This window comes from Bufo gargarizans, chromosome 4 (assembly GCF_014858855.1).
Source record: "Bufo gargarizans isolate SCDJY-AF-19 chromosome 4, ASM1485885v1, whole genome shotgun sequence".
Classification (NCBI taxonomy): Eukaryota; Metazoa; Chordata; class Amphibia; order Anura; family Bufonidae; genus Bufo; species Bufo gargarizans.
The window spans coordinates 268443364-268466030 of record NC_058083.1 but is presented as its reverse complement, the minus strand read 5'-3'; the positions used below and the strand labels follow the sequence as shown (position 1 = coordinate 268466030).

At 44.2% G+C, this 22667-nt stretch overlaps 1 protein-coding gene across 2 annotated transcripts in view; it reads right to left on the bottom strand.

Moving 5' to 3' along the window:
• Positions 1–22667, bottom strand: part of LOC122936092 (cytochrome b5 reductase 4) — a 356825-nt gene that overhangs the window by 137189 nt on the left and 196969 nt on the right. For both annotated transcript variants that reach the window (XM_044292106.1, XM_044292107.1), the window contains exon 10: positions 18250–18372. In XM_044292106.1, coding sequence (XP_044148041.1) covers positions 18250–18372 — 123 coding nt within the window. The remainder of the gene's footprint in view (positions 1–18249; positions 18373–22667) is intronic.

Sequence of the window (22667 nt, the reverse complement as noted above, 5' to 3'; positions counted from 1 at the left end):
TCCAGACCTCTTTGGAAACTACCTGCCTAAAGGCCTTGGGAATCCTATACGGTTTTAAATTTACTCTCGCATGAGGCTCCGTGATAATCTCACATTCAACGACATTGGTTAACCCTGGTGTTTCTGTAAACAAGTCCCTATTCCGCTGCAACAGGACCCTGCATTGGGATTTTTGCGAAGGAGACGGGGCTTCTGCAATCTTCACATTCTCTATGGTGGCGTCTGGTTAAACATTACTCTGATTTTCTTGCTATTCTTCTGTAGGCATCTATAATATCAATCCGAGCCTTCCACTCGGGGAAACAGGGGCTGTTTTTTGTACCCCAGTATTTAATAATCAAGGCCTTTGCGGCCATGAAACCCTCCAAACAGACTCGTTTCTGATAGGGCGTTAAATTAGTAGGGGAAAAAAGGCCTAGTATTGCCTGCATAAAACAACAATTCAATTTCATCTTATATCTTCGATGTAGTTCTTCATAGATGCTGGTCCAAAACCCACCTATTTCTGGGCAATTCCATAACAAATGACTTAGACTGGCATTTTCTGCAGAACACTTCCAGCATGTATCCTTCTTTTCTTTATATATTTTTGCGAGGAAGGCGGGGGAGTAGTATAGACGATGTACAATTTTAAACTGCATCAATCTGTAGTTTTGGGAAATCTACACTTTTTTTATATTTTAATAAACTACATCCCAATCTAAATTGCTCTTGTCACCTAATTCAGTTTCCCAGCCTCCCTCGCTTTTGGATGTTGTTATTTCCCCTAGACAGTCCTGAAGCCTATGATATATCTGTGAGAGGGTGAGTTGTGTGTCCTTAAATCTAAAGCAAAAATCCAAAAACGAGTTTGCCCTTATAATCAAGAGATTTTTATCCTGGGTGCTCATAAATGCATGATTAATTTGTGAATATCTAAGTCTATCTAAAAAGGTAACATTTATGTCCTTCATCATTTCATCTATAGGGGTGATACTACCATGTGAAATTATATAAGTTAAGCAGTTAATACCGCGTGAATTCCAATAATTATAATCTTCAATTAACATAAACTCTTTCAAATTATAATTGTGCCAGAGTGGGGTGAAATTAGTGGGACTTCTTACGCACAATATTTTCTTAATCTTCTTCCATACCCTATCTAACGTATCACTAATTAAACACAGTTTTGTCCTTTTCCCCGGGTGTCCACTCTCCAAGATAGAGAAGATATCTCCGTATGGCCACTGAAAATTCCTTGATATGATACTCATCAATGTCGCTGATTGGTGGTCTCCCCCGGTCCAACCCACCACTTTATCTGACCTGCGATATAGTATCCCTGAAGGTATGGAAGGGAGAGAACACCATCTCTCTCCAAGAGCCAAAGATACTTTTGCTTAATCCTAACCCTTCCCCTCCCCCAGATCAACTCATTCAATAATCTATCCAGCAGCCCAAAAAAAGAATCGTCAATCCATATCGGGCAGGCTGTCAAGGGGTATAGAGCGATGGGGAGAACAACCATCCTAACCAGTGCTATCCTTTCTACCTGTGACAAGGGCAACTTCTGACAAGTACAGATCTTCTCCCTCAGCTTATTGATCATAGGGGTTATATTTAAAAGATTATATCTGGTCAGATCTGCACTGATTTTAATACCCAAATATCGTATGGAATCGGTGAGACTAAGTGGCCTGATACCCGAAACGCCATCAGGAGGTGATCGAACTAGGGGTAGAAGTTCGGACTTATCCCAGTTTACTTTATATCCTGATAATAAACCATATTCTTCCAAGATATTCATCCCTGCCTCAAAAACACAAGGATATCATCCGCATACAGACTAATTTTATCCTCCTCTCCCCTCCCTCCAAAGCCAACAATCTCCCCAGACTGTCGGATTCTACATGCAAGGGGTTCCAGCGCCAGGGCAAATATCAAGGGAGAGAGGGGACATCCCTGCCTGGTACCTTGCTGTAAGGGGAACTATTCAGAGTCAATGCCATTTATCTTTACACTGGCGGTGGGGCCACAATAAAGTAGCTGAATCCATTTAATAAAATGTTCACCCAGATTCATTCCATTCAGAGTTCCCCATAATAAGGGCCACTCCACCCTGTCGAAGGCCTTCTCAGCGTCCAAAGACAGGATGGAGCGGTCCTCCCCCTCTCCAACATATATATTAAGAAAAGCTCGGCGGATATTGGACTGTATGGTTCGTTTAGAGATAAAACCCGTCTGATCCAGATGAATCAGACAGTGTATGACCCCCTTCAGCCTGTTAGCGAGCACTTTAGCCAATATCTTGTAATCAGTATTAAGTAACGAAATTGGACGGTACGACCCTACCTCCGTCCCATCTTTATCCTTTTTCAAAACTAAAGAGATAGAAGCTTCCCTCAAAGACGATGTACCAGATAGTTAACTTCACCCACCCTCTCAACTATCTCATAGGGTCCTTGCCATTTTGCCAGGTATTTTCTCTCCAATGTGGGCTCTAGGACTAGAAACCGGTCCCTGAGATTAAACAGTTTAAGATGGGCCAACTATATATATGTAATAAAAAAGATGGGCAGCACTCCAAAAAAATCTTTATTTACCCCAGTGGGAGTTGCAACATTTCGGCTCTAGACAGGAGTCTTCCTCAAGCTTGAGGAAGGCTCCTGTCTAGAGCCGAAACGTCGCATCTCCCACTGGGGTAAATAAAGATTTTTTCATTTTTACTATTTGGAGTGCTGCCCATCTTATTTAATTTTGTATTTTTGGATTGGCTTTAATCCGTATTGGGCTGCTGCACCCACCAGCTTGCATTAGGGACGGTGCTGCCACTGCTTTTTGTTTTTTACACATATATATACACACACACAAAGTACAGACCAAAAGTCTGGACACACCTTCTCATTCAAAGAGTTTTCTTTATTTTCATGACTATGAAAATTGTAGATTCACACTGAAGGCATCAAAACTATGAATTAACACATGTGGAATTATATACATAACAAAAAAGTGTGAAACAACTGAAAATATGTCATATTCTAGGTTCTTCAAAGTAGCCACCTTTTGCTTTGATTACCGCTTTGCACACTCTTGGCATTCTCTTGATGAGCTTCAAGAGGTAGTCACCTGAAATGGTTTTCACTTCACAGGTGTGCCCTGTCAGGTTTAATAAGTGGGATTTTTTGCCTTATAAATGGGGTTGGGACCATCAGTTGCGTTGTGGAGAAGTCAGGTGGATACACAGCTGATAGTCCTACTGAATAGACTGTTAGAATTTGTATTATGGCAAGAAAAAAAGCAGCTAAGTAAAGAAAAACGAGTGGCCATCATTACTTTAAGAAATGAAGGTCAGTCAGTACGAAAAATTGGGAAAACTTTGAAAGTGTCCCCAAGTGCAGTCACAAAAACCATCAACCGCTACAAAGAAACTGGCTCACATGCAGACCACCCCAGGAAAGGAAGACCAAGAGTCACCTTGGCTGCGGAGAATAAGTTCATCCGAGTCACCAGCCTCAGAAATCGCAGGTTAACAGCAGCTCAGATTAGAGACCAGGTCAATGCCACACAGAGTTCTAGCAGCAGACACATCTCTAGAACAACTGTTAAGAGGAGACTGTGTGAATCAGGCCTTCATGGTAGAATATCTGATAGGAAACCACTGCTAAGGACAGGCAACAAGCAGAAGAGACTTGTTTAGGCTAAAGAACACAAGGAATGGACATTAGACCAGTGGAAATCTGTGCTTTGGTCTGATGAGTCCAAATTTGAGATCTTTGGTTCCAACCACCGTGTCTTTGTGCGACGCAGAAAAGGTGAACGGATGGACTCTACATGCCTGGTTCCCACCGTGAAGTATGGAGGAGGAGGTGTGATGGTGTGGGGGTGCTTTGCTGCTGACACTGCTGGGGATTTATTCAAAATTTAAGGCATACTGAACCAGCATGGCTACCACAGCATCTTGCTGCGGCATGCTATTCCATCCGGTTTGCGTTTAGTTGGACCACCATTTATTTTTCAACAGGACAATGACCCCAAACACACCTCCAGGCTGTGTAAGGGCTATTTGACCATGAAGGAGAGTGATGGGGTGCTGCGCCAGATGACCTGGCCTCCACAGTCACCAGACCTGAACCCAATCGAGATGGTTTGGGGTGAGCTGGACCGCAGAGTGAAGGCAAAAGAGCCAACAAGTGCTAAGCATCTCTGGGAACTCCTTCAAGACTGTTGGAAGACCATTTCAGGTGACTACCTCTTTAAGCTCATCAAGAGAATGCCAAGAGTGTGCAAAGCAGTAATCAAAGCAAAAGGTGGCTACTTTGAAGAACCTAGAATATGACATATTTTCAGTTGTTTTACACTTTTTTGTTGTATGTATATAATTCCACATGTGTTAATTCATAGTTTTGATGCCTTCAGTGTGAATCTACAATTTTCATAGTCATGAAAATAAAGAAAACTCTTTGAATGAGAAGGTGTGTCCAAACTTTTGGTCTGTACTATATATATATATATATATATATATATATATATATATATAGATAGAGAGAGAGAGAGAGAGAGAGAGAGAGAGAGAGAGAGAGCGTGCGCGAAAAAAGAATCAGCACAAAAGTATCAAATACAATGGCTGTATCATTATTCTACAAATTAAAAAAGCACAACTTCTGACACAAATATATAGTATTTTGCAGATAACTTAATTTTTTTTTACAATGTGCAAATAGTACAGTACTACTGACCCCTCCATCCACCCCTACATACAGGGTAATACAGCTCCACATACCTCTTGCATCCAGTGACCTCTCTTTGATTTAGATGTTCACTTTCCTCATCTTCTCCTTTCAGACCAGACCACCATTTTTCAGCCATTTCTCGTCTCCGCAGTTTGACAAACAAAATCTTAGTTTACTACTTTTTCATCATCCTCCCATCTTCTGGACAAATCATCCGACCACCCCCAATACTGTGCCGCTGTGATCTCCAATACTATACTGCAGAAACAAATAAACCCCCTGATAATAATAGTACCATGCAGATATTGCCCTTCAATAATAATTGGCACACAGTGCCCTAAAATAATTGTGCCCAGCAAATAGTGCCCCTGACACTAATAGTGTAAACATAAGGTCCCTCAAAAATAATTGTGGTAAGCTGATACTGTGCAAAGGTGCCCCCACAGTAATAGTGCTCCCAAAAGTCCCACCAATAGGAATAATTCTCTGCTAGAGCACAAATGGTAGTAATAGTGCTCCTACAGTGCCCCCAACATGTCCCCACTGTGCCCCAGAATTAATAATGCTCACATAGTGCCTATACTAGTAATTATGTTCCCCAAAGATTCCCAGTAGTAATAAAGCCCTTCATAATGCCCCCCAGTAGTAAGAATTCTCCTTATAATGTGCCAATGCAAAAAATACCCCCTTTTAATGCCCCCAGTTGAGCTAATGTCCCTATAGTGCCCCATAATGTGCCAGTATAAAATACCCTTATATAGTGCCCCAGTAAATGCCCCATAGTGCTCCTCGCCCCCCTTCTTCCTAATGCCCCCATAATGTATAAAATGCCCCATATATAGTGCCCCAGTAGATGGCCTCAATGTCCCCCATAATTTGCAAGTATAAAATACCCCTTCTTAGTGCCCCCATATATGAGCCCATAGTACTCTCTCCCCTTCCCCATAGTACCCACCATAATGTGCCCCAGTATAAAATGCCCCTATACAGAGCCCTCCATATAAAATACCCCTTCTTTGTGGCCTCAGTAGAAGCCCCCATAGAGCCCCCAATAATGTGCCAGTAAGAAGTGGCCCCATAGATGCCCCCATAGTGCCACCCAATAAATTGCCAATAGAAAGTGCCCTATAGATGCCCCCACAGTGCCCCCCAATAATGTGCCAGTAATATGTGCCCCCATAGATACCCCCCAAACATGTGCCAGTAACAAGTGCCCCATAGATGCTCCCCAATCATGTGCCAGTGGTAGTACCATATGAAAAAAATAAACACTTATACTTGCCTCCACCAGGCTGGCAGCGATGCGATACAGGCCTCTTCCAGCCTGTGTCCTGCACTGTACAGCTCAGGCGGCGTGATGACATAATTGCGCTGACTGCATCAGCCTCTAGGCTGCAGGCCATGTTCCTATCAGAGGAACATGGAAGGGAGACTCCTCTCCTTTCCCTGCCCCGCAGCAGCACTTCAATCTGTATCGCTGTCCTGAGGATGGTGATACAGATGACTATGGAGATGAGCAAGTCCACAATGGAAGCGCTTATCTCCCTGTGCCCTGCCACCGCCCCCCCCCCCCCCACATCACCAGTGGCCAGCGGGGTTCAAGAGGCAGCTGCCTTGGGCCCCCCAGGAGCAACTGGGCCCGGGGCAGCTGCCCCTTTTGCCTCGCGTTAAAGACGGCCCTGGTGCAACCCAGCACTGCACTGGCTTGGAGAGAGCGTGCATGAAGCATTACGACCCGCTCCACCATTGTGACTGGGGAACAGACATCCGGCTGTAGCCATTTCTGGACGAGAAGCAGTAGGTCAAACATTTGGGACCTCGGGAGTTTGCTTCTCCTAAACCACCCCATCGATGCACCCTCTGAGCCCAGACTGTGAAGGTTACCTCCAGATGTGCCAAGATCTCTGCTTTTAGTTTGGGGTATTCCCGAGCATCCTGCAACAACAAGTTATAATAGGCCTTCTGGGGTTCGCCTGAGACAAATGGGGCCAAGACTTTGGCCCATTGCTCAGTTGGTAGTCTCTCACGCTCAGCGTCTCGCTGAAAGACTGAGGAAGGCTTCTATGTTGTCCTCTGTGTTTTTTTTTTTTTTTTGCATGGCTTCTCGTACCATCCTCCATGCTCGCTGGCATTCTTCATTACTGTGGGAAGCTAGGGTCTCCTTGACCTGGATGGCTTCTAACTTTATGACCATTTGCTTTATGAGGAGCTGGTTAATCTCCTGTCGTGATCGTACAGACTCTGCAAGAGCTTGCTGCTGTTGGTTACTGGCCTGCACAAGGTGCTTCACAAGATCCTCCTTTTTAACCGCCTCCTCTTTAATTGCAGCCTTAACCCAGGACATCCAGTGACAAAAAAATTATTTCAAAAGGTCAGTTTAGTAACTTAGGCTACTGGCCCTTTAAATGTCCAACACAAACAATTTGGCTTCTGGCCCTTTAACTTGCTGTTGCTCCTCGCAACAATTGCTTTGCCCGCATCCTCCACCAATTGTAGGGATCTGCCCCAATGGTACCCTTCAGATAAGAAAACAGCAGCAGCCTTTTAGTGGTGAAAGCAAAGCAACGATTGTCTTATTCTTGACAAAACAATAAGGCAGCAAACGTCAGTGACCGGTTTGCTCCAGCCGGCCTCAAAGAAACAATAAAGTCCTGTATCTATAGCACAACACAGGTATGGTTTTGCACAGTACCGTAACCCCACGGGGTGTATGTGGACTTCGCTTTGTCCTCAGTCTTTCAGGCACTGCAACTCCAGCTCAGACTCTGATCCCACACAGCATTCCACTGAGCTCCACTGTCAGAGAGAGGTAATTATCCCCCACCTGACAATGCTGGCTGTTTTTTTGTAGTCCACTCAAGACCCGACCTGGAACGTGGGGAGTAGTCACCCACCCAGCACTATGACAACTCTCAGTAAGAGCCGTCCCGGTTCAGCTATTCACAGCTATACTAAATAAACAAAGTGTCAACCACCTACTGCTGCTGACACACCATAAAATACTGGCTCCTACTTCACCGAGGCCAGGAACCTTGGCGACGCGTATCTATCATCTACCACAATGGCTCCTTGTGCCTTCCTACAGTATGTTTGAATATATATATAAATATATATACACACACCTAAAGAATTATTAGGAACACCTGTTCTATTTCTCATTAATGCGATTATCTAGTCAACCAATCACAAGGCAGTTGCTTAAATGCATGTAGGGTTGTGGTCCTGGTCAAGACAATCTCCTGAACTCCAAACTGAATGTCAGAATGGGAAAGAAAGGTGGACTACAACAGCAGAAGAGCCCACCGGGTACCACTCATCTCCACTACAAATAGGAAAAAGAGGCTACAATTTGCACAAGCTCACCAAAATTGGACTGTTAAGACTGGAAAAATGTTGCCTGGTCTCAGGGGCGTAACTAGAAGTGACTGGGCCCCACAGCAAATATTTGTAAGGGCCCCCCTCAGCGCGCTTCGCACCTCCCTCCTCCTGTGTAAACCCCACTCCTTTGGCACAGTGTAGAGGTATACTGTATATTGTGTGGCACAGTGTAGCGGTATACTGTATATTGTGTGGCACAGTGTTGAGGTATATTGTGTGGCACAGTGTAGCGGTATACTGTATATTGTGTGGCACAGTGTAGCGGTATATTGTGAGGCACAGTGTAGAGGTATACTGTATATTGTGTGGCACAGTGTAGCGGTATACTGTATATTGTGGGGCACAGTGTAGAGGTATACTGTATATTGTGTGGCACAGTAGCAGTATACTGTATATTGTGAGGCACAGTGTAGAGGTATACTGTATATTGTGGGGCACAGTGTAGCAGTATACTGTACATTGTGGGGCACAGTATAGAGGTATACTGTACATTGTGGGGCACAGTATAGAGGTATACTGTACATTGTGGGGCACAGTGTAGCGGTATACTGTATATTGTGGGGCACAGTGTAGGCTATATGTGCATAACATAAACATACTCCACATGAACACTTACAGTTACTTGGCTTGGCCCTTGGGGATCTCGGACGCCACTTCCACACTTTGGCCGGGGGCTCGGCGGAGCTGATGTTGTGTTTTATCCTAATGAGAAAGATTTTATAATAAGGATTTGGAGAAGGGGCAGAGGAATAGCAGAGCAGGGAGAGGCTGGTGCTGCTACTAGGGGGTCATACCATGGGGCAGTAATAAAACCCACCATAATGCCCCCCCCCCCCCCGTAGTAATAATTCTCCTTATAATGTGACAGTGCAAAAAATACCCCCTTGTAATGCCCCCAGTTGAGCTAATGTCCCCATAGTGCCCCCATAATGTGCCAGTATAAAATACCCCTATATAGTGCCCCCAGTAAATTCCCCCATAGTGCTCCTCTCCCCCCTTCCTGCTAGTGCCCCTCAAAATGTACCAGTATAAAATGCCCCATATATAGTGCCCCAGTAGATGCCCCTCAGTGTCCGGCCTCTGATAGGCTGCCGGCCTAGTGTCCCCCATAATGCCCCCCAATAATGTGCCAGTAAGTGCCCCCCATCATGTGCCAGTATCAAGTGCCTCCCCCCCCCACATGTCCCAGTATCATAGTGCCATCTCCCCCCATGTGCCAGTATCAAGTGCCTCTCTCCTTCCCACCCCCCATGTGCCAGTATCAAGTGCCTCTCTCTTCCCCCCATGTGCCAGTATCATAGTGCCATCTCCCCCGCAAAAAAGTGCCAGTATTAAGTGCCTCTCCCCCCCCATGTGCCAGTATCATAGTGCCAACCCCCCCCACATGCCAGTATCAAGTGCCTCTCTCCTTCCCCCCATGTCCCAGTATCATAGTGCCATCTTCCCCCCCCCCCACTAAAAAGTGCCAATATCAAGTGCCTCTCTCCCTCCCCCCTCCCCATGTGCCAGTATCAGGTGCCTCCCCCCCATATGTGCCAGTATCAAGTGCCAACCCCCCCTCTCCCCTCCAGGTGCCAGTATCAGGTGCCCCCCCCCTATGTCCCAGTATCATAGTGCCATCTCCCCCCCCCTCACCACCACAAAAAAAGTGCCAGTATCAAGTGCCTCTCTCCCTCCCCCCCATGCCAGTATCAGGTGCCTCTCTCCCTCCCCCCCCCATGCCAGTATCAGGTGCCAACCCCACTCCCCCCCATGTGCCAGTATCAGGTGCCTCTTCCCCCCCCCCCCATGTGCCAGTATCAGGTGCCAACCCCACTCCCCCCCATGTGCCAGTATCAGGTGCCTCTTCCCCCCCCCCATGTGCCAGTATCAGGTGCCAACCCCCCTCCCCCCCCCCAGGTGCCAGTATCAGGTGCCAACCCCCCTCCCCCCATGTGCCAGTATCAGGTGCCTTCCGCACCCCCATGGCAGTAACAGTCGGGTATTAAAAAATAAATAATAAACACTTCTACTTACCTCCATGTCAGCGATGCGATGCAGCCTCTTCCTGTGTCCCGCCTTGTATTGTGTCCCGCCCTGTATGTCCTTATATGGACTCAGTGCTTGTATTTCAGAAAAGAGTCTGCTGGGATTCGAACCCACGACCTTCTGCTTCAGAGGCAGAGCAGCTAACCACTAGACCATACGAGCTGCCTTGATGCAGACTGAAAAAATATGAGACTTCTACTGTTATAGCTGGCTAAGTGTACATCTATACACATGGCAGCTGCTCATATATAGAGATGTAGCAGAGCTGAATGTGCTGAGACAGCTGTCATATACAGATATAGCAGTATCTCAGATATACAGACGTGGACAAAATTGTTGGTACCCTTTGGTCAATGAAAGAAAAAGTCACAATGGTCACAGAAATAACTTTAATCTGACAAAAGTAATAATAAATTAAAATTCTATAAATGTTAACCAATGAAAGTCAGACATTGTTTTTCAACCATGCTTCAACAGAATTATGTAAAAAAATAAACTCATGAAACAGGCATGGACAAAAATGATGGTACCCCTAACTTAATATTTTGTTGCGCAACCTTTTGAGGCAATCACTGCAATCAAACGCTTCCTGTAACTGTCAATGAGACATCTGCACCTCTCAGCAGGTATTTTGGCCCACTCCTCATGAGCAAACTGCTCCAGTTGTGTCCGGTTTGAAGGGTGCCTTTTCCAGACTGCATGTTTCAGCTCCTTCCAAAGATGCTCAATAGGATTGAGGTCAGGGCTCATAGAAGGCCACTTTAGAATAGTCCAATTTTTTCCTCTTAGCCATTCTTGGGTGTTTTTAGCGGTGTGTTTTGGGTCATTGTCCTGTTGCAAGACCCATGACCTGCGACTGAGACCAAGCTTTCTGACACTGGCTAGTACATTTCTCTCTAGAATTCCTTGATAGTCTTGAGATTTCATTGTACCCTGCACAGATTCAAGACACCCTGTGCCAGACGCAGCAAAGCAGCCCCAGAACATAACAGAGCCTCCTCCATGTTTCACAGTAGGGACAGTGTTCTTTTCTTGATATGCTTCATTTTTTCGTCTGTGAACATACAGCTGATGTGCCTTGGCAAAAACTTCGATTTTTGTCTCATCTGTCCACAGGACATTCTCCCAGAAGCTTTGTGGCTTGTCAACATGTAGTTTGGCATATTCCAGTCTTGCTTTTTTATGATTCGTTTTCAACAATGGTGTCCTCCTTGGTCGTCTCCCATGTAGTCCACTTTGGCTCAAACAACGACGGATGGTGCGATCTGACACTGATGTTCCTTGAGCATGAAGTTCACCTTGAATCTCTTTAGAAGTCTTTCTAGGCTCTTTTGTTACCATTCGGATTATCCGTCTCTTAGATTTGTCATCAATTTTCCTCCTGCGGCCACGTCCAGGGAGGTTGGCTACAGTCCCATGGATCTTAAACTTATGAATAATATGTGCAACTGTACTCACAGGAACATCTAGTTGCTTGGAGATGGTCTTATAGCCTTTACCTTTAACATGCTTGTCTATAATTTTCTTTCTGATCTCTTGAGACAGCTCTTTCCTTTGCTTCCTCTGGTCCATGTCGAGTGTGGTACACACCATATCACCAAACAACACAGTGATTACCTGGAGCCATATATATAGGCCCAATGGCTGATTACAAGGTTGTAGACACCTGTGATGCTAATTAGTGGACACACCTTGAATTAACATGTCCCTTTGGTCACATTATGTTCTGTGTTTTCTAGGGGTACCATCATTTTTGTCCATGCCTGTTTCATGAGTTTATTTTTTTACATAATTCTGTTGAAGCATGGTTGAAAAACAATGTCTGACTTTCATTGGTTAACATTTATAGAATTTTAATTTATTATTACTTTTGTCAGATTAAAGTTATTTCTGTGACCATTGTGACTTTTTCTTTCATTGACCAAAGGGTACCAACAATTTTGTCCACGTCTGTATCTCTATATGACAGCTGTTCCAGCACACTCAGCTCTGCTATATCTCTATATATGATAGCTGCCCCAGCAAACCCAGCTCTGCTACATCTATGCATATGACAGCTGCCCAAACACACCCAGCACTGCTATATCTCTATATGACAGCTGTCCCAGCACACTCAGCCCTGCTATATCTCTATATATGACAGCTGCCCCAGCAAACCCAGCTCTGCTACATCTATACACATGACAGCTGCCCAAACACACCCAGCACTGCTATATCTCTATATGACAGCTGCCCCAGCACACTCAGCCCTGCTATATCTCTATATATGATAGCTGCTCCAGCACAACCAGCCCTGCTACATCTATATATCTCTAAGTATTGCTATACAGTAGATAGATATATAGAGATATAGCAGAGCTGAGTGTGCTGGGGCAGCTGTCATGTGTATAGATGTAGCAGGGCTGGCTGTGTTTGGGCATCTGTCATGTATAGATGTAGTAGAGCTGGGTTTGCTGGGGCAGCTGTCATATATAGAGATATAGCAGGGCTGAGTGTGCTGGTGCAGCTGTCATGTGTATAGATGTAGCAGAGCTGGGTGTGTTTAGGCATCTGTCATGTGTATAGATGTAGTAGAGCTGGGTTTGCTGGGGCAGCCGTCATATATAGAGATATAGCAGAGCTGAGTGTGCTGGGACAGCTGTCATATAGATATATAGCAGTGCTGGTGTGTTGGGGGCAGCTGTCATGTGTATAGATGTAGCAGAGCTGGCTGTGTTTCGGCAGCTGTCATGTGTATAGATGTAGTAGAGCTGGGTTTGCTGGGGCAGCTGTCATATATAGAGATATAGCAGAGCTGAGTGTGCTGGGACAGCTGTCATATAGATATATAGCAGTGCTGGTGTGTTGGGGCAGCTGTCATGTGTATAGATGTAGCAGAGCTGGCTGTGTTTCGGCAGCTGTCATGTGTATAGATGTAGTAGAGCTGGGTTTGCTGGGGCAGCTGTCATATATAGAGATATAGCAGAGCTGAGTGTGCAGGGACAGCTGTCATATACAGATATAGCAGTGCTAGGTGTGTTTGGGCAGCTGTCATGTGTATAGATGTATTATTATTTTTTTCCAGTCAGTTGTAATGCAGCCTTTATGGCTGTGAGGGTAAATGCTTTGCCACTGATTCACTGATAGATTGGAGGTTGTGGGTTCGAAACCCAGACCAGGAGACTTTAGCAGACAGTAAAATTAGATCACACTAGTGGCTGCTGTGAAGGGACCCTGAACACGATATTTAACTAACTTGAAAATAAACTGTCACACACGCTGCTGGGGCGCCGGGCCCCGAAGCAGCTGCTTCCCCTGCTTCCCCGGTAGTTACGCCACTGCCTGGTCTGATGAGTCTCGATTTCTGTTGAGATATTCAAATGGTAGAGTCCGAATTTGGCGTAAACAGAATGAGAACATGTATCCATCATGCCTTGTTACCACTGTGCAGGCTGTTGTTGGTGGTGTAATGGTGTGGGGAATGTTTTCTGGGCACACTTTAGGCCCCTTAGTGCCAATTGGCCATCGTTTAAATGCCACAGGCTACCTGAGCATTGTTTCCGACCATGTCCATCCCTTCATGACCACCATGTACCCATCCTCTGATGGCTACTTCCAGCAGGATAATGCACCATGTCACAAAGCTCGAATCATTTCAAATTGGTTTCTTGAACATGACAATGAGTTTACTGTACTAAAATGGCCCCCACAGTCACCAGATCTCAACCCAATAGAGCATCTTTGGGATGTGGGGGAACGGGAGCTTCGTGCCCTGGATGTGCATCCCTCAAATCTCCATCAACTGCAAGATGCTATCCTATCAATATGGGCCAACATTTCTAAAGAATGCTATCAGCACCTTGTTGAATCAATGCCACGGAGAATTAAGGCAGTTCTGAAGGCAAAAGGGGGTCCAACACTGCATTAGTATGGTGTTCCTAATAATTCTTTAGGTGAGTGTATATATTAAAAAGTTGCAAAATCCAGCTTCCCATATAAAAGATGATCTTTATTTACTTGCGATAAAATCCAGACATCAAACACTTGTACAGTCTACGTGTTTTGGACCTCTGTATACCGGTTCTTCATCAGGACATAAATATACACCCACAAACCTAAATGTATTTTATTGGGATTTTATGTGATATGCCTACACAAACTAGCAAGTATGTATCATGGTTTTCAAAATCTGTGTGGCATGCATTTGTGTTCAGCCCCCCTGAGTCTATACTTTGTAGGACCACCTTTTGCTGCAATTACACCTGCAAGTCTTTTGGGGTATGTTTCTACCAGCTTTCTACATCTAGAGGCTGAAATATTTGCACATTCTTTGTAAAAGAGCTCAAAGCTTAGAGCATCTATGAACAGCAATTTTAACGTTTTGCCAGAGATCCTCAATGGCATTTAGGTCTGAACTTTGACTGGGCCATTCTAACACATGAATATGCTTTGATCTAAACCATTCCATTGTAGCTCTGGCTGTATGTTTAGGGTGGTTGTCCTGATGGAAGGTGAATCCCTGCTGCAGTCTCAAGTCTTTTGCAGCCTCTAACAGGTTTTCCTCCAGATTGCCCTGTATTTAGCTAAATCCATCTTTCCATCAACTCTGACCAGCTTCCCTGCCCATGCTGAAGAAAAGCATCCACACAGCATGATGCTGACACCACCATTTTTCACGGTGGGGAAGGTGTGTTTAGGGTAATGTGCAGCGTTAGTTTGCCACCACACATAGCATTTTGCATTTAGGCCAAAAGGTTAAACTTTGGTCTCACCTGACCAGAGCCCCTTCTTTCACATGTTTGCTGTGTACTCTACATGGCTTGTGGCAAACTACAAACAGGACTTCTTATGACTTGCTTTCAAAAATGTCATTCTTCCATAAAGACCAGATTTGTGGAGTACATGACTAATAGTTGTCCTGTGGACAGATTCTCCGACTTGAGCAGTGGATCTCTGCAGCTCCTCCAGAGTGATGATGGTCCTCTTAGCTGCTTCTCTAATAAGTGCTCTCCTTGTCTGGGCTGTCAGTTTAGGTGGGGGGCCATGTCTTAGTAGTTTTGCAGTTGTGCCATACTCCATTTACGGATGATGTATTGATCAGTGTTTTGTGAGATGTTCAGAGATTGATATCTTTTTTTTATAACCTTACCCTGCGTAACACTTTTCCACAACTTTATCCCTGACTTTACTGGTGTGTTCCTTGGTTTTCATTTTGCTGTTTGAATACTAATGTTTACTAACATACCTCTGAGGCCTTCACAGAAGAATACTTAAAATAAATTACACAGAGGTGCACTCTATTTACTAATTTGGTGACTTCTGAAGGCAATTGATTACAATGGATTTTATTTAGGGGTATCAGAGTACAGGGGGTTGAATTACAAACGCACAACACACTTTTCAGATTTTTATTTATTAAATATTTTGAAAACCATTTATCATTTTCTTTTCAATTCACACATACATACTTGCTACTTTGTGTTGGTCCATCACATAAAATCCCAATAAATCATAAGTTTGTGGGTGTAAACATTAAAACATGTGGAAAAGTTCAAGGGATATAAATACTTTTTTAAAGTCACTAATATATATATATATATATATATATATATATATATATATATAGGAAACAAATGGCGGCACCGGAAAAAACAATGTGGGTGCTAGGTCCAGGGATGTAGCTGCTTACCCCATATAATACAGATGAAAAACGGACAGCACTCCAAGTAAAAGTAGTGGTGTTTATTCTCCCATGTGGATGGCAACGTTTCAGCTCATACAAGAGCCTTTTTCAAGCAATGAACACAGTGCATAGTGGGGTATATATAGTCCAACCCCTATTACATCATAATATAATCAATTTCTCACAGACAAGAATGATGCTGCTGGATCGGGAAGTGGGACTGATGGTACCTATATGTGCTTTGATGGTGCCTATATGTCTTTATACAGTTCGCATGATTGTCCTTAGTCTTGCTTCATTTTTTCAGTTATACCAGCAATATACGGATTGTGCTCATTAACATGTGATGCCCCTCACTGTGTGTCATACATTATGAGTGTCTCCATTAGGGTTCTAGTGGATTTTGATATGATGTCCGCGACATATTCTGCTGCGGTCATCATTACATTATGTCCACTTGGGATGTGGGCATGTATCTTTTGAGTTGCAGCCTCTCCCTTGTTCCCTATGGATATACATTGTAGAACATGGCATCTATTCCGTGTTGCGTTGTCCTATCTTTTCATAGACATGCGCACACACATCGTGGGGAGGCTTCACCTTTGGCAAGATGGCTGACTGAATGATTTTATAGTTCTGTGCATGCTCCTGTTAGTATATGCGATGACTGCGTAGTGTCTTTAGTGGAAGGTTTTTTACCCTTTTTCAAGATGGCTGATTGAGTGCTTCTACGCTTTTGCGCATGCTCGGGCGATCCCATGTGACGTATTCTCATGCGACGACCTGGCGCCTGCGCAGTGTATCCATCGGAACGCCGGACGCGGCGGTGGGCGACATGTGTGGCACGGAAAATAACACTGGGTATGTCACCGCTTTCCCCCCTCCCTTCTGCAGCATCATTTCTTTTCCCTCCTCCCAGATTTTGTGCACCTGTATCCACAATTATTGCATTTTTATGATTATCTTGTACTGTATTTGTGACACAACATTATTGTGCTTCACCACTGATGAGTAATACACATCAGAATATGTATTTTGACCTTTTTATGCACTGTCTGCACTTTATTTTTACAATTTGCTGTTAATTGATTATATTATGATGTAATAGGGGTTGGACTATATATACCCCACATATATACACAAACACACATACATTATATACAGTGGCAAACACAGCACAAACTCCTGTGCAAGGACAGTATACCAGCTCTTTTATACCTTGTAGTAGAGCACTTCATTATGTCTCTATAGCAATGAAGCTTTGAAATTGCTTAGCCGATTTTAAAGAAGGAGTCAGCCCTTTTACCTACTCAGTTCCAGTGCAGCTGCACAGGTTGAACATATGCGATGTTTGCTGGTCTTTGTTTACTAGGCTAGAACAATGATGTTGGATCGACAACATGTGGCCACTAATACAAGTGTTTGGCTGCATTGGTCATGTTATGTTGACATGATGTCATTGCTGCAGCTCTTTCACACTTACGTTCTTTTCTTCCGGCATAGAGTTCCGTCGTCGGGGCTCTATGCCGGAAGAATCCTGATCAGTTTTATCCTAATGCATTCTGAATGGAGAGAAATCCGTTCAGGATGCATCAGGATGTCTTCAGTTCAGGACCGGAACGTTTTTTGGCCGGAGAAAATACAGCAGCATGCTGCGCTTTTTGCTCCAGCCAAAAATCCTGAACACTTGCCGCAAGGCCGGATCCGGAATTAATGCCCATTGAAAGGCATTAATCCGGATCCGGCCTTGCCGCATTGCCGGATCCGACGTTTAGCTTTTTCTGAATAGTTAACATGGCTGCCTGGACGCTAAAGTCCTGGCAGCCATGGTAAAGTGTAGTGGGGAGCGGGGGAGCAGTATACTTACCGTCCGTGCGGCTCCCAGGGCGCTCCAGAGTGACGTCAGGGTGCCCCACGCGCATGGATGACGTGATCGCATGGCACGTGATCCATGCGCATGGGGTGCTCTGACATCATTCTGGAGCGCCCCGGGAGCCGCACGGACAGTAAGTATACTGCTCCCCACTACTACTATGGCAACCAGGACTTTAATAGCGTCCTGGCTGCCATAGTACGCATTTTGAAGACGGATCCGTCTTCAAATGCTTTCAGTTCACTTGCGTTTTTCCGGATCCGGCGTGTAATTCCGGCAAATGGAGTACACGACGGATCCAGACAACGCAAGTGTGAAAGAGCCCTAAACGAAGACCAGCAATGAGCATAGGAGCAACCAGGGGAATTAACATAAATGCAACATAATTTATTATTTTAGAAAATGTTTCCCATATAATTTTTTTATGGAAAACCCTTTAAGGTAACACATAGTGCATACATTATAGGTGACTGTACTCTGAAATCTTGCAAAGGCATCACTGTAAGGAGCATGCAGGTGGTCCATAATTTCTCATTTTTCTATCCAAGTCACAAAGCAGTTCGGCTATGTGCAGCTATACATATCCGTTTCATACTAACCTCTCTGAGACTTCTTAATAAAAGAGTTATCTCCTTCCAATGATTTCCCCAGGTTATTCCATGCCTTGTGATCTTCCTTCTGCAGAATCACTTCTATTTTTCCAGTAATACTTGATGTACAAACTAGATGCACAATAAAAATGTATACTTTTAATATTACACAATGGAAGATAATAGTCCTGCTATGATTAGCTGTGACATGATATTCTGTTTGTGAAAAAAGACAGAAATGAATGGCAAATAACTCAAAGAAGAATGCTCTGAACTATGTTTACCTCATTTAAGTGAATGGATCTGTCATCATAAATGTATGTGCAGCTTTTAGGTAGTCAAATGTATACCACCAATGGAATGCCCAGCAGAGTGATAATTGCACTGTGAACCCAGCCTTATTGGTTTGAAAAAGTGACCTTCTTGCTCACAATAACTTATTAAATTTTACAGTGTGTTTGGAAAGTCTTCATACCCTTTCACTTTTTTCATATTTTGTTATGTTGCGGCCTTGTGCTAAAATAAAAAGTCCTAATTTTTCTCCATTTCTGCACTCAGTAACTCATAATGAGAAAGTGAAAACAGAATGTTCAAAATGGTTGCTAATTTAGAAAAGGGAAAACTAAAATATTGCATTTATCTAAGTATACTCAGTACGGGGTTGAAGCTCCTTTGGCAGTGATTCCAGCCTCTAGTCTGTAGGTATGATGCCACAAGGTTTGAACATCTGGATTTGGAGATTATATACCATTCTTCTCTGCAGATCCTCTCAAGCTCTGTCAGGTTGGATGGAGACCATTGGTGGACAGCCATTTTCAGGTCTTTCCAGAGATGTTCAATTGGGTTCAAGTCAGGGCTCTGGCTGGTCCACTCAAGGACATTCACAGAGCTGTCCCTATGTCACTCCTGTGTTGTTTTGGCTGTGTGCTTAGTGCCATTGTCTTGTTTGAAGGTAAACCTTCAGCCGAGGTCCAGAGAACTGTGGATCAGGTTTTCATTATGAATATCTCTGTACTTTGCTCCAGTCAGCTTTACCATCAAAGTTCAATCTAGTTTTGTCAGATCAGAGAATTCTTTAGGTGCTTTTTGCAAATATTCATGTGTCTTTTACTGAGAAAAATCTTCTTTCTGTACGCTCTGCTGTAAAGCAGAGATTAGTGGAACCCCCTTGAAGATTCTTCCATATGTACACAGGATCTTTGGAGCTCAGACAGAGTGACCATTGGGTTCCTATTCACTTCTCTTACAAAGGTCCTTCTTCCCCTATTACTTAATTTGGTCGAGCGGCCAGCTGTAGAAAGAGTCGTGGTTGTCCCAAATGTCTTTCATTTAGAAATTATGAAGGCCACTGCTCTTGGGAACTCTCAGTGCAGCAGATATTTTTTTTGTACCCTTCTCCAGATCTGTGCTCTCCACACTACCATGTCTCTGATCTCTACAGGCAGTTTTCTTTCTTTCTCATGGTTTGGTTTTTGCTCTGATATGCATTGTCAGCTGTGAGACCTCGTACAGACAGTGGTGTGTCTTTCCAAATCAGGTAACTGAATTTACCACAGGTGGACTCCAATCAAAGTGTAGAAACATCTCAAAGATGATTAAGAGAAATAGTTGACCCAAGAGGTAAATTTCAAGCATCGTAGTAAAGGGCCTGAATACTTATGTTCAGGAAAAATTTAAGTTTTTCCTTTTGCAAATATTTCTAACATTCTGTTGCATTACTAGCTGCATTTAACTTGGAGTGCTGTGAAGCTTTCCTGCTTATAGAATATTGTGCATGAGGAAGAGCAGTTTGTAAACTGTTGAAATGGAATACAAGGCATTTACTAATGTATTATGATTGCTCATATTGCTTCCTTTGCTGGCTTGATTCATTTTTACATTGCATTATACACTGTTCGTTTGCAGGGGTTACAGTCATTGCTAAGTGTAGATACGAGGTGGCCAGAATGGGAGTTGCTGCACATGCATGCCTATGAGCGCTCCTAAGGTCCTGGTCACCAGAGAGGCCAGTGCTTTTTCCTAAAGTGTGCAAGACCACCTCTGCTGGATTGCTGGGTGGTCCTAACCCCTGGAAACAAGCAGTGTCATTGAAAAATTATAAATCCAGAAAAGGAGGGAATATGGAAAATCACAATACATTAGCAAGTGCCTTGTATTAACTTGATAAAAATGTAATTTTCTGAAGAGAGACAACGACTTTATATGTTTCAGAAAAATTTAATACAAGTTGAAAAGTAAACACAAAATGCAATATTTGAAGACCAAAAATAAGGATCATCTAGCTTTGTGTGCAATAGAAATTGATAACTTAGGGTGCAGCAATTGCAGCAATTTTGCAAACCACGTGCTGCATCTGTGCTTCGTATTGCACTTAGCCCCATTCACTTCTATGGGGCTGAACTGCGTCTAGGCCATGTGGCCATCACTGGCCTAGGAAAAGCTAAGAGAAGGCTGCAGTGCTGTGAACGCCGCTGCCTTCTCAAACAGTTGATCGGAGGGAGACCTAGGTGTCGGACTCCCACCGATCAGATATTGATGAACTATCCTGAGGATAGGTCATCAGTTATAAACTCTCGGAAAACCCCTTTAACCGCCTCCGGACCGCCTAATGCAGGATCGCGGTCCGGAGGCGGCTTTTCCAGGCGCAGTGACGCATATACGCGTCATCTCGCGAGACGCGATATTTCCTGTGAACGCGCGCACATAGGCGCGCGCGTTCACAGGATCTGAAGGTAAGCGAGTGGATCTACAGCCTGCCAGCGGCGATCGTTCGCTGGCAGGCTGTAGATGCGATTTTTTTAACCCCTAACAGGTATATTAGACGCTGTTTTGATAACAGCGTCTAATATACCTGCTACCTGGTCCTCTGGTGGTCCCTTTTGCTTGGATCGACCACCATAGGACACGGGCAGCTCAGTAAAGTAGCACCAAGCACCACACTACACTACACCCCCCCTGTCACTTATTAACCCCCTGATCACCCCCCTGTCATTGATCACCCCCCTGTCATTGATCACCCCCCTGTTAGGCTCCATTCAGATGTCCGTATGTGTTTTACGGATCCACAGATCCATGAAACACATACGGACGTCTGAATGGAGCCTTACGGGGGGGTGATCAATGACAGGGGGGTGATCACCCCATATAGACTCCCTGATCACCCCCTGTCATTGATCACCCCCCTGTAAGGCTCCATTCAGACGTCCGTATGTGTTTTATGGATCCACGCATCCATGGATCGGATGCGCAAAACACATACGGACGTCTGAATGGAGCATTACAGGGGAGAGATCATTGACAGGGGGGTGATCACACCATATACACTCCCTGATCACCCCCCTGTCAGGCTCCATTCAGACGTCCGTATGTGCTTTACGGATCCACGCATCCATGGATCGGATCCGCAAAACACATACGGACGTCTGAATGGAGCCTTACAGGGGGGTGATCACCCCATATAGACTCCCTGATCACCCCCCTGTAAGGCTCCATTTAGACATTTTTTGGCACAAGTTAGCGGAAATAGATTTTTTTTAGTTTTTTCTTACAAAGTCTCATATTCCACTAACTTGTGTCAAAAAATAAAATCTCACATGAACTCACCATACCCCTCACAGATTCCAAATGCGTAAAATTTTTTAGACATTTATATTCCGGACTTCTTCTCACGCTTTAGGGCCCCTAAAATGCCAGGGCAGTATAAATACCCCACATGTGACCCCATTTCGGAAAGAAGACACCCCAAGGTATTCCGTGAGTGGCATATTGAGTCCATGAAAGATTTACATTTTTGTCCCAAGTTAGCGGAAAGGGAGACTTTGTAAGAAAAAAAGAAAAAAATATCAATTTCCGCCAACTTGTGCCAAAAAAAAAAACAATTCTATGAACTCGCCATGCCCCTCATTGAATACCTTGGGGTGTCTTCTTTCCAAATGGGGTCACATGTGGGGTATTTATACTGCCCTGCCTTTTTAGGGGCCCTAAAGCGTGAGAAGAAGTCTGGGATCCAAATGTCTAAAAATGCCCTCCTAAAAGGAATTTGGTCCCCTTTGCGCATCTAGGCTGCAAAAAAGTGTCACACATGTGGTATAGCCGTACTCAGGAGAAGTTGGGGAATGTGTTTTGGGGTGTCATTTTACATATACCCATGCTGGGTGAGAGAAATATCTTGGTCAAATGCCAACTTTGTATAAAAAAATGGGAAAAGTTGTCTTTTGCCGAGATATTTCTCTCACCCAGCATGGGTATATGTAAAAAGACACCCCAAAAACACATTACCCAACTTCTCCTGAGTACGGCGATACCACATGTGTGACACTTTTTTGCAGCCTAGGTGGGCAAATGGGCCCACATTCCATTTGTCACAAGTTAGCAGAAAATTATGATTTTTTTTTTCTTACAAAGTCTCATATTCCACTAACTTGTGA